This window comes from Myripristis murdjan, chromosome 4 (genome assembly GCF_902150065.1).
Source record: "Myripristis murdjan chromosome 4, fMyrMur1.1, whole genome shotgun sequence".
Classification (NCBI taxonomy): domain Eukaryota; kingdom Metazoa; phylum Chordata; class Actinopteri; order Holocentriformes; family Holocentridae; genus Myripristis; species Myripristis murdjan.
The window spans coordinates 35,170,006-35,182,536 of record NC_043983.1 but is presented as its reverse complement, the minus strand read 5'-3'; the positions used below and the strand labels follow the sequence as shown (position 1 = coordinate 35,182,536).

Genomic DNA, 12,531 nt, shown 5'->3' with positions numbered 1-12,531 from the left:
GTCATCACCTAAAAGTGTTCAGTCAACGTGGGCTAAGTCTCAGGTAATACGTGAATGCCTTCTTCAAACATTTAGCAGTAATTGTTAAATGTGCATTTAACAACAGAATTAGAAATCAGCACATCACCGTAAGGTTGTGAGTTTGTCAGGTCCCTGTGTTTATTTCTGATCTGATGTTTTGTTTTTGCTCTGCATCCATACAGCATTTGTAACTTAAATTAAAAAGTATTAAATAATAACTTGTTGGAAGTCGAAAGTGTTTGTATAATCAAAGGCTAAAATATATCACACTTCCAGTCTGTCTTCTTTTCAATAATCACTCGTATTATAACCATAACATTTTATTTTCATAATTTCATACAGCCTGGTATAATAATATAAATTCAGGAAAACATTTTCTGTTGGTGAGTTTATTAAGTCAGTTTCATTAATTGTGTAAGCATGATGTCGCACATTGAGACCCAAAATAAGAATCATAAGAATTGCATGCACAAATTATGATGTGACAGTAACTTAGAGTTTCATGGGTATGATCTAATACATTGAGCAGACAAAAAAAGAAAAAATCTGTGGCCCCTCTGGGCTTTTTAGGATGCAGAAGTATCATGCTTGTTTGTGAGGTTTATTATCAGTATTTTATGTTTGAAGAATGTTTGGTGAATATACCCTCTTTCAGAAATTAGATGGTGGAGCCTCGTAGTGGTGACATTAATCAGTTGATTGATAAGCACAGGCCTGGCTGTTCCAGTTACAATAGAATCACAATTTTACTTGAGAATGTTGAACTGTGCAAAAATTCTGATGCAAAAATATGAAGCCTTGTATCTTTGAATAATATACATGTCCTTGTCTTCTTTTATTCTGTCATTATTACAATAAGAGTAACACATTGCTATTCAATCTCTACATGAGGCTGCCTATCAGGGAAACTTGGCCTTTACTGCCCCCTGCTGGCTAAACTCCAGTAAAGCAGCTGAATTACACCCCTATTTTATGCTGTTGTGCAGTAGGTTGACATTATTTTCAGGACTTTGATGTGACAGGATAATTAAATGTGTCTGCTTTTGGGGAGCCTGGCCTGTTTCACTATTTTAAGGAAACATCCAAACTGGACTGTGTGATGATGATCCTTGTCGCCATTCTCAAGGGAATCATCCTCTCCCCCTACCTGAACAACACTGCCGTCCGCAGGAGCCTCATGCCAAGCCTTCATGTCAATAAATGTTCATTTTTATTGAGCAAAGTCTCATTTTCTTCATTCAAATAGTGTCTCCGTTTTGAAATGACCTGTAACTCAACTGTTGTATTCGCAGACATGGTGGCTACTGGGAGGTCGAGTGGAAAGAAATGGTTTTGATATAGCAGTGACTCAAAGAGGAATCAGAAGGAGAGGACTCAGTGATGACTGCAGGCTTGGATTTAAGGAAAACTCCTGGAGTCTGATCTGCTCTAACAGAAGTTTCTCTGCCTGCCACAATAACAGAAACAGAGGTACCTGTCCCCTCCTCCTCTGACACACTGATCCACCTCCACACCTTCAACAACACCTTCACTGAGCCTCTGTACCCGGGCTTCAGGTTTTGGTTGTTTGACTCCTCGGTGTCTCTGTGTCAGATTTTAGGAGTGAGAGTCGCCTCCCATGTGGAGAAACACTCACCCCATATACGCAGTATCAAGACCATCTGTAATTTGTATGGAATAACAAGTGTGGACCTGTTTCTGTTGTATCTTCCATTTGATGCAGGGAGTTGAAGTGTGTAAATGTTTTGTACTGTGGCAGCACAGGTGAGACTATAATGTTCTGTTTTTCTACTGAGTATCTGTGCTGAGGTCAGTGTCAGAGGCTGCATCCAGAGGAGCGTTTCTTTTTTTCTTCAGCACAACAGAATTAGCCACCACCTCATCAATAAAGTCAGGATTTTTTTAAATATTTGACATGCAGTGGTATGGGAGCCCTGCAGTGAAAACACGACTTGTATTACCATGTGCAACAAGGGATCTTCAAAATTAGACCTACTTACTCTGTCACAACACTAATATCTATAGACACAACATGTATCGATATAAAGACCCAGGTAAGGTAAGACTGTGATTACCTAAGTAAATTCATATTTTATTTATTTATCTTGTTAACTGGTGCTGACGAGCTCCCTCACCTGCCCGATCCTCTGGTACAACCCACCTGCCCATCTCTTTCCCCTCAAAACAACCCTCAGCGATATTCTAGCCTCTGATTCGTCCATATTCTGATTGACAGTCTGGGACAGCCAATTGGATTATTTAAGGTGTTGAAGCCTATTCTCGCTTGTGACTCGCCTGTCATACTTGACAGCTCGTAGATATTAATGCATTTTTTCATGTCTTGAAGTTAACAGAAAATTAAAAAAAATCTCGACTGTAATGGAAAATCCCTCCACAGATTCACGCTTGTGCATTTACACATACAGAATATATCACGTTACTGCAGTTTCCGGGTCGCGGAACCATTGCAGGAAACCCATGTGCTAGCCGGATGATTATATAGATGCCGCAGGGGAGCGACGGGAGAATGGCGGCGGCGGTGGTGCAGCTGTCGTGCCTGTACCGGGGGATGTTAGCGGTGCGGGCCACCGGCATCCGGCCGCTGATCCCCGGCGTGGTCCCGGGCTTCAGAGCCTTCTGTGTGCGGAAGGAGCCGGAGCTGGAGGAGAACCCGTTCTACAGCAAGTACCAGGACAAGATCCAGAAGCTGCGAAGGTCAGCTCGCTAAACACACACACACACACACACACACACACACACACACACACACACACACACACACACACACACACACACACACACACACACACACACACCAGAGTCCATTCAAAAAACTGTCATTTTACTTTTTCTGTGCGTCCCCCCCGGGGCGCACGCCTCGCCGCCCCCCGGCCGTGTGACGGAAACATCGGCGCATGTGAAACACCGACAGAGTTAATAGATAAAATAAAATAAGATCATCTGTGATGTTTGCAGGTGCGGAGCTTTGCCTCCGGGTTCGCAGGTCTGTCAGAAGGCATCACAGTGAAGCGCAACCCGCACAGTAACACAGACAACCCGCACAGAAACACAGACAACCCGCAGAGCACAGTACAGCTGAACGGCGTGTCCTTATCCACATATGAACATGCGTGATTATGTTAATATCTCTAAGTGAACAATATGAACTATTTCAGATGCAGGGTTCCTGTCGGTCTGATCTGATCAGTAAAATACTTTTGAGGAAACTGCATTTTCTACATCCAGCCGGTGTTATCATGCTGTTTTTTTGAAGAGTTTTGAAGTGTGAACCCACAGTCACATGACATAGACAAAATTGAACATCTTCATATTTATGCCAGGTATCTCATCAGTGATATGACTGTGGGTTCACACTTCTTTGAAACTTTGTGTTGCAACTGTAAAAACTGAGCAAAGAAAGAAAGAAAGAAAGAAAGAAAGAAAGAAAGAAAGAAAAAAAACTGCATAATATCAGCAACCATTATATTGTTGTGCTCAGTCTCCTCCACCTGCATGGACAAACAACAGCTGAATCCAACAAGCTTAGGCCCCTGCTCTAGAAGGAGGGAGGAGGTAAGGAATTCTGGGAAATGTAGGAAATCATTCATTGTTGTAGAGCAGGGCTGGACAAAAAAAAAAAAGGTAAACTAGAAGATGTCATCACCAAATCAAACCGCTTGTAAGACTTTACTTCCTGCTCTCAGCTCGTCTGGATAACAACTTCATTTCCACCGTGACCTGGGTAGATCCTCCTCTCTGATTGGCCGGCAGCTGTGTGTTAAAGCTGTGTATTGCACATGTGGTTCGCCTCAGGTTTCACCACCGCTGCCATCGACTTGTAACCATAGCAACTGCAGGTGGGTCGGTTTGTGGTTCGGTTTGTGTCGCGGTTTCTGGGTCATGATTTCCGTTTCGATTCGATTTGTTTCGTAGAACACACCGCCGTTTCTAATGTCCTCTGTATTTTGTCTTCATAGCAAAAATAACTTTTTCCTTTCACAGATTTGGGATAACGAAATGAAATCAGTGAAATCATGAAATATTCTCTCAACGGCAAAAGTGGACTTAGACTATTTCCTACAAACATGAGAATAGTTTTCCTGATGGTTTTGTGGGCGCAGTGTGTGGCCAGCTGCTCCCACGCTGTGTGTGTGTGTGTGTGTCGCTCAAACCGCAACATTAAAAATCACAGCTGTCAGCGTCCAGGAGGGAAAACACACTGATGGATTATTTTATATTGTTTTCTCCTCTTTCCTTTATATTGTTGGTAAATGGCTCATGGAATAAGCGGCATAATCAACGAGCAGGTGAGCGTTAAACAGGTTTAAGGCGCATGTACTCGTTGGTTATCCCTTATTTGTTTCTAAATCACAAAGTATAAGAAAAACTGTTTTTTGTGCCGTTATAATCTCAGAGTAATGACTTTTTCTTCCATCATCTTCAGCGCGAAGCCGCAGGAGTACAAGGCCCGGCTGGAGAAACGCCACGAGACCAAGAGGGAGGCGCTCGGAGACTCCAAGCAGGCCGAGTTTGTCCGCCTGATGGAGCAGGAGGTGAGTCACAGCCCGTCCTCTTCACTTCAGCTCAGTCTGTTTGTCTGATTAACACATTTAAAAATAAATCTTTTTAAATTAATGGATATATATGTAGATGTCGTATATATGGAAATGACAGATATGTAGTAATTTGAAATGCCCAGAGTGAGGGGTCAGAGGGGGTCGGCTGAGTTTGGGGGTTTGATTTGATGCTCGACTGAAACTGACAGGAAAACGCTCGATATGGAAAAAAAGGTAAATTTTGTCGTGGAAATCTTTTGCAGTTTGAGAAGCGGGACAAGATGGCCGCCGGCGGTGGAGCGACAGGAGCTTTCACCAAAGACAAGGTGAGAGACGACGGGACGGGCATCGCTTACCACAAACTAAAATACATATTCATGTCCTGTCGATTATTCAGAGCCGCTACATAATCACTTCAAAATAAAGTGCGTCCTGCAGCGTCGGCGTGTCTGTCGTGAAACATCCAAACCGCCACGACCAGTGTTAATCACCTCTTTATTATTATTGTTTTGTTCTGAGACGATTCAAGATGACTGTCATTTATTGTCGTCTGTTCTTCAGGCAAGTTCACTCGAGTCGCTCATTTCCACAACAAAGCACGTCAGTGTGCTTTACGTAAAACATAAAGGCAGCGAGAGGCGGGGAAAAGACAAATACAAGAAAGAAAAGTTTGGAAAGAAAGTTAAAACAGAATAAGACAAATAAGAAGCCTCATATTTGATTTAATGTAATAAACGGCCGTGGCAAACAGCCAAGCCTCGCTCTGAAGGAGCTGCAGTTTTCTGGCAGTTTGTTCCGGATGTTTGGTCGTAAAAACTGGAAGCCGCCTCTTCATGTAGTTTTGGCTTTGGGCCGTCCCGGGTTAGGGTTCACGACGGAGCAGACGATCAGAAATGTATTTTGGCCCTGAACCGCTCAGTGTTTAGACTTTCTTGGTCTCTCAGTTTTTGTTTATTGCTAAATTAGTTCATCATTTTTTGTGTGTGTGTGTGTGTGTGTGTGTGTGTGTGTGTGTGTGTGTGTGTGTGTGTGTGTGTGTGTGTGTGTGTGTGTGTGTGTGTGTGTGTGTGTGTGTGTGTCCCGGCTCAGACCCTCGGCTCCATCCTGAACCTGGACAAGATCCGGGACATGACGGGCGAGCAGATCGCAGAGGTAAGCCTGCTGACAGCTGATGTTTTGTTTCCTGAGGCCTTCTGGGAAGAAAAATTATAAAATATTTATAAAAAAATTTTAAAATCTTTTTGTTATTGCTGAATCGCTTTAAAAGAACTGGTGTCAAGTCTGCTGGCACCAAACACGTCGTGCTGGGTTTTCAGCACTCTGTGTGTGTGTGTGTGTGTGTTTCGTGTTCTGTCACTATAACCTGTTGTGATTGCCTTTTGCACGGTTGCCATGGCGATGTGTGCATTTCACTACAAAGAAATGTCCTGATGGTCAGTCAGCAGACGGTTTTTGGTTCCGCCGGTCGCAGGTTCAGGCCCGTCCACCTGTGGGTTTGGTGTGTCGGCGTGTTTTCAGACAAAACCTCTGACAGGGGAACTTTGATATCTGACGCGTGTCTTCTCCTCTCAGCTCTGGATGACATATTACTCCACCAAGGACACCATCAGCGCCGTCATACCGGTGAGTTTCTCTGCAAGAAGCAGAGAGCACAGCGGCGTGTCGGAGGGAGAAAACGTTATGAGGTCGGGAGGCGGTTAATATTCAGAGAATATTAGAGAATTTTAGAGATTAAAGTCACACATTTACAAGAAAAAGTCAAATTCTGAGAATAAAGTCAAAAGAAAAAATCTCTGAAAATTAGCCCCCTCTCCAGATCCATAACCCCCCCCCCATCATATAAAGAGAACACACTGAAAATGTGTTTGTTTTTTGTATTTTTCATAATCATTTCAATTATCCCTTCTGAACCATCCTCGGTGAATATTTGTTATTAATAAATAAACTTGAGTTTTTTGTTCCCTGCCTTGCAGACGCAGACGTTTGAGGTCATATTCAGCCGAGCGAAGTCCTGCCCGACGGTAAGCGAGCGTCACCGCGGCTCAGTCTGCAGCCGTGTCCACACACACGGATTTATTGAAAACATCACATTATTATTATTTTCTTTTTTTTTTTTTTAATGAATTCCATCCAAATGATGGACCTGCTGTCTGTCCTGGGCAGCTTCCTGTAGAGTGCTGGAGATTGCGTGACGACACTGAAGGCAGCATGTAGGCTATTTCATAAGGTAAATGTAACCGATGGAGGAGGAGCAAAATCTGGGGCTCAGGTCTAACAAGAGCTCATGACAGTGGCATGACAGTGGAAAGGTGGCTAGTGCGTGGCGTTTAGGGTCAGCGGGTGGTGTTTAGGGTCAGCAGGTGGCATTTAGGGTCAGCGGATAGCATTTAGGGTCAGCGGGTGGCATTTAGGGTCTGGGTGTGGCATTTAGGGTCAGCGGGTGGCATTTAGGGTCTGGATGTGGCATTTAGGGTCTGGATGTGGCATTTAGGGTCAGCGGGTGGCATTTAGGGTCTGGATGTGGCATTTGGGGTCAGCGGATAGCATTTAGAGTCAGCGGGTGGCATTTAGGGTCAGCGGGTGGCATTTAGGGTCTGGATGTGGCATTTAGGGTCGGCGGGTGGTGTTTAGGGTCGGGGTGGTGTTTAGGGTCAGCAGGTGGCGTTTAGGGTCTGGATGTGGCGTTTAGGGTCAGCAGGTGGTGTGTGTTTGAGACACAGGGAAGGTGCTGCGTCAGGTGTAATGTGCCGTTTCAGACACTGGGTGGCAGTGTTGCAGAAGGAAACAGCTGAGAGGCTCCGCTCATCTCTGCTCGTCACACGTTTAGAAGTTTTTGGTCTCTCAGCTTGTCGGGGCGTGCACACACACCTCCACCTGCAGCAGAGGAGCGTGAACACACCTCCACCTGCAGCAGAGGAGCGTGAACACACCTCCACCTGCAGCAGAGGAGCCTGAACACACCTCCACCTGCAGCAGAGGAGCGTGAACACACCTCCACCTGCAGCAGGGGAGCGTGAACACACCTCCACCTGCAGCAGGGGAGCGTGAACACACCTCCACCTGCAGCAGAGGAGCCTGAACACACCTCCACCTGCAGCAGAGGAGCGTGAACACACCTCCACCTGCAGCAGAGGAGCCTGAACACACCTCCACCTGCAGCAGAGGAGCCTGAACACACACCTCCACCTGCAGCAGAGGAGCGTGAACACACCTCCACCTGCAGCAGAGGAGCCTGAACACACCTCCACCTGCAGCAGAGGAGCGTGAACACACCTCCACCTGCAGCAGAGGAGCGTGCACACACACCTCCACATTCAGAATGTTTTGAAATGGAGTGTTAAATATATAATTATCAATTTATATATTTTTTTCTTTCTTTTTTTTTAATCTTTCAAAGTTTTTTTGTATGATTTTCTGGTGATTTTTTTTTTATAAGCTAAGTTTCTTGTCATTTTCTTGTCACTGTTTTGCTAAATCAAATGCGGTTGCTGAGGTTTCAGAGGTTTAAATGCTTTTGAAGGCCTCGTTGCAGCGTTCAGACACGTCACAGGCATTTTACCCTGAAAGATGTCACCTGAGGTTTAAAACAGATCTGATTGGTTGTGGGGCTCTGTATTGAGGAAGGTGCGCTCCGGGTCGTGACTGTACATGTCTTCCTCTCAGTTCCTGTTCGCCCTCCCCCAGAAGGAGGGGTACGAGTTCTTCCTGGGCCAGTGGGCCGGACACGAGCTGCACTTCACCTCCCTCATCAACGTCCAGGTACCCGCCGCACCTTGTGTTCACGTGCTGCTGGGAAACGGGGCGGAGCTACAGAAATATTTACTTTGAAAAACATTTAGCATTTAATTTTTACATGAAAAAACAGTAAAGTCAGGATGAGGATAAAATTTATTGTCCCTTGCAGGAAATTTGTTTTAGACAATAGTGCTACATGAACTGCCAAACCTAACAATTTAAACAGACTGACAGGAGTTGAACAGACACAAAAAAATAACAGCAAAAAAGGAAGATCAAAACGGTCCCAGTCACAGTGATGCACAATATTGCATATATCCCAGGGAGTAGCACCAATTATGGTGCGGCACATCCAGAATCATAGCACCTTAAAAGTCCACAATAAAGTGCGATAGTGCTTAAGATCCCAACAGCAAATCCCAACAGCAAATAGTCAAGTAAAAACAAGTTTACAATAAAGTAAAATCAATGAATAAATAAAAAGCAGCAGCGAGATAAAAGGAATGAATAACATCAAGATAAAAAATTAATACTAACCAGATAAAACCGAATAAAACCAAATAAAGGCTCAGTCCCATATAAAACCGAATAAAGGTTTAAGCGACTGTTTTGTTGAGAAGAGTGATGGACGTCGGGAGGAAAGAGTTTGTAACGATTAGTTTTATGTTTACATGCTCTGTAATGTCTCCCAGAAGATGTGAGAAGGGTCTTTAAGTTTGTTGTGCCTGATTTACAGTGACCTTCTCAAAAACACACTGAAGGGATGAGTAGTTTTTTTGTCCAATAACCTTCATAGCAGGTTTGGTCAGCTTCTCGATCATCATTTTGTTCTGAATGGAAAGGGTGCCGAACCAGGCAACAACCGTGTCTGATCAAGCTATCAAAGATGGCGTTATGAAAAGTCGACATAATTTTGGGGCTGACTCCGAACAGGCTGAGCCTGCGGAGAAAGTACAGTCTTTGAGAAAGTTTAGAGCATAAAAAATCAACATGCACACTCCATTTAAGAGAATTGTCCATAATAAAGTCATTTAATTTTTCACAGTGAAGCAATATAAATCTTTTATTTTACATGGAAAAACATTAAAATCATTTTTATTATACATTAGAAAAACAAAACAATTACATGACAAAACATTAAAAATTTCTTTTGTTTGAACAATATTGAGCATTTCTATTTTAAATTGAAAAACATTTATAATCTTTATTTTACATTGAAAAACACTTGAAAAAAAAACAACAAATGTAACATGACATGTAATCTTTTTTATTTTAATTGATTTATTTCTCGCTGCACTTGAAAAGCAGTGCTGTGCTCTCGGTGTTTCCTCCTGTAACTCAACAAAGTGACGTCGTGCAGCTGGTTGTTGTTGTTGTTGTTGTTGTTGTTGTTGTTGTTTACTACGTGTCAGCTGAGCTCGTCTCTGCCCCCTGCAGACGCTGGGGGAGAACGCACCCAGCCAGCTCATCCTCTACCACTACCCCGAGCTGCAGCGGGACAAGGGCGTCGTCCTCATGACCGCAGAGATGGACCCCAAGTTCATCGTGAGTCCCCCCCCCCCCCCGGCTGAGCGCTCACCTGCAGCGACTCACCTGGCTGCCGACACACACCTGATCCCACACACACACACACACACACCATGCAGCTGGATTTCTAATGTGAGCTTGTCAGATCAGGGAGGGCTTCCTGCATCAGAGGACGCCATGACAGGCCCACGTCCTGTGTTTCACAAACACACCTGGAGGTGAATCACAAACACACACCTGGAGGTGAATCTCCTCGTTAGCTGCTCTGTGTTTGTGTCTCTGCATTTCAACACAGAAAGCAGCACCAACACCAAGATTAACACTATTTAAAAAAAAAAAAAAAAAAACAAGTTCTGGTCCCCATTTTTTGAAAGGTAACTTCATGTCATCTCTTGCTCATTTGCTTGTTACCTTCATCTGTGTTTTGACAGAAATTCAGTGAATTTTCAGGTTTCAGAGGGTCAAACTGTGACAACAAACACCAGCAGAGACAGTTAGGACAATCTAAAAAACAAGTTCAGAGCAACTAATGAGGAGATTTCACCACCACTGGGACTCATATCACACCCAGGGAGCCTCACACACACACACACACACACACACACACACACACACAGGGGACTAGACACACACTGCACTGTTGTGTCGTCCCCCTCTGAGGTGGATCTCCCTCCCTGACCTGGAAACCCGGGGAACTAGAGCAGTGGTTCTCAAACTTTTTTCAGTAATGTTCCCCTTTGAAATCAGTGTCTGTTCCAGTTCCTCCTGACCAGTTGAGCCTCCTGTGGTCAGAGGGTCAGTCCAGTTGGTCCAGTTGAGCCTCCTGTGGTCAGAGGGTCAGTCCAGCAGTTGAAGTTACGCAAAAAATGTATTTGATATTTTTTTAAATTAACATTTTTTTAAAGACCCCATGAAATGGACTCTTACTTTCTTGATTTGCTGTATTTCCCGTTGAAACAGGAAGTTTGGGCGGGACATGGTGCAGGGAAGGATCGTTGATAAGTGCAAACCAGCAGGATCTCACAGGGGAAACGCACTTTTATTTTGAAGGGACGGGTGGATGAGAGAGGATGTTTACAGATCTGTGAAGGTTTTACTGGTTGAAATTTTAATTTACAGCCACTAGAGCAGGATGATGTCACTGTTTAAGACGCTCAGTTTTACAGGAAGTAGAGGTCATGTGAGGTCGTTTCATGGGGACTTTAAAAACTCTCACGTCGCCCCTGCTGTGCTCCGGCGCTCCCCCAGGGGTACACGGTCCACCATTTGAGAACCACTGCTCTAGACCAGCTCTGCACCAAAGCACAGTTCTGATTCAAGTTGAGTTCTTGTGGTTGTTGGGATTTAACCGTCTGCCCCTCCCCCCCTCCCCCCCCAGACGGTCCACCAGGCTCAGTGCTTAGCCAATCAGGTGCAGCTGTTCTATGGCGCCCAGAGGCAGGAGACGTACCGGCTGGTGGAGACCTTCAACCACCAGCCCGCCGACTTCAGACACATGGCCGTGATCGCAGAGCTGGAGCAGAGCGGCCTGGGGCCCGCGCTGGCCCCCGGAGGCTCCTAGAGGGACTGCAGTGCCTGTGGACGGACTGAACTCAGCCCCCGCCCCCCGCCCCCGTCCCCTGACCCCCGCCCCCCGCCCCCCACCCATCCCGTCCCTGTCCCCTGACCCCCGCCCATGTCCATGTCCCCGCCCCCGTCCCGTCCAATGGCCCCGCCCATGTCCCCGCCCCGTCCCGTCCCCTGCCCCCCGCCCATGTCCCCGCCCCCGTCCCGTCCCATGGCCCCGCCCATGTCCCCTGCCCCCCGTCCCGTGCCAGAGCCCCACGGCGCCCACATCACACCAGGCGATGCTTAGGGCCCCCCGGGATTCGTGGTCGTGTTTTCCCAGGATCACCGCGGCCTGAGGACCTAAAGGAGAGCTGGGTCTGAACTGAGCAAGGCAATGCCAGGGTTAGAGGTTCAGTTCCCACCAGCGCCTCCCATGGCTCAAATCTGTGTATTCAAGGTGCTGTACCCAGCACCGTGTACACACACACACACACACTCTCATGACTTGACTGATTGTGGGTGGGGCAGGCTAACAATTCCCATAGACTTCAAGTCTTTATGCTAAGCTAACAAGAAACGCGACCCATAGGAACTGAAGCACTGGACGTCCAGAGGTGGAGATGGTGTCCAACATCTGGTCTCAGTCTGGGGAAGAGGGGAAAAGGTTATTTGGTCTAAAATGTCAGAGTGTTCCAGAGCAGGTCCCTGTTCAAGACCAGAAGGGGCAATAAAACTGTGTTCATGTGTTCCAAATGTAAAAATAAATCATGCTTCATTATTTAGACTTTGTTGTTCTCACAGCTGCATCTGACACACATCAGCTCACAATACATGGCCACTGTGTGTGTGTGTGTGTGTGTGTGTGTTGTGTTGTGTTGTGGTTTGTGTGAGTTTGACCCACTTTGTGACAGACACGGTGGGTTGAGTAATGTTTGGTTACAGCAGCTGGGGGGCGTGCGGGGGGCCGCCTCAGCCTGCTGATGGCTGCGTATCGTGGCTCAACAGGAAGTAAATCTGTGCAGGAGCTCCGGACCAAACCTCCTCCACATCCCGCTCTTCAATCCCAAGACGTATGAGGACCTGTGAGACCTGATCGGGAATTCTGTCAAGAGCTGGAAGAGAAGATAAACCAAACCCAGCCTAA

General features: G+C 45.9%; 1 protein-coding gene across 2 annotated transcripts; it reads left to right on the top strand.

Moving 5' to 3' along the window:
• Window positions 1-2,343: 2,343 nt before the first annotated feature.
• Window positions 2,344-11,738, top strand: atpaf1 (ATP synthase mitochondrial F1 complex assembly factor 1). 2 transcript variants are annotated; one of them, XR_003928180.1, is made up of 10 exons: window positions 2,344-2,736; window positions 4,466-4,574; window positions 4,841-4,903; window positions 5,667-5,729; window positions 6,150-6,200; window positions 6,551-6,598; window positions 8,241-8,336; window positions 9,750-9,857; window positions 11,218-11,454; window positions 11,576-11,738. XR_003928180.1 is itself a non-coding variant. In XM_030050301.1 (9 exons), the coding sequence occupies exons 1-9, from the start codon at window positions 2,525-2,527 to the stop codon at window positions 11,398-11,400; spliced, it is 933 nt and encodes a 310-aa protein (XP_029906161.1). In that variant the 5' UTR covers window positions 2,345-2,524; the 3' UTR covers window positions 11,401-11,738. The 2 variants fall into 2 exon arrangements, 1 of the variants encoding a protein (XP_029906161.1); XM_030050301.1 differs by having other exon boundaries at window positions 2,345-2,736; window positions 11,218-11,738.
• The last annotated feature ends 793 nt before the right edge of the window (window positions 11,739-12,531 follow it).

What these genes read in the sequence shown, in the direction of transcription:
- atpaf1 (XM_030050301.1), top strand. Translation starts at nt 2,525, where the DNA reads ATGCCGCAGGGGAGCGACGGGAGAATGGCGGCGGCGGTGGTGCAGCTG. An exon ending in AAGATCCAGAAGCTGCGAAG is followed by an intron (nt 2,737 to 4,465) that starts GTCAGCTCGCTA and finishes CATCATCTTCAG; the next exon opens with CGCGAAGCCGCAGGAGTACA. An exon ending in CCTCCCTCATCAACGTCCAG is followed by an intron (nt 8,337 to 9,749) that starts GTACCCGCCGCA and finishes TGCCCCCTGCAG; the next exon opens with ACGCTGGGGGAGAACGCACC.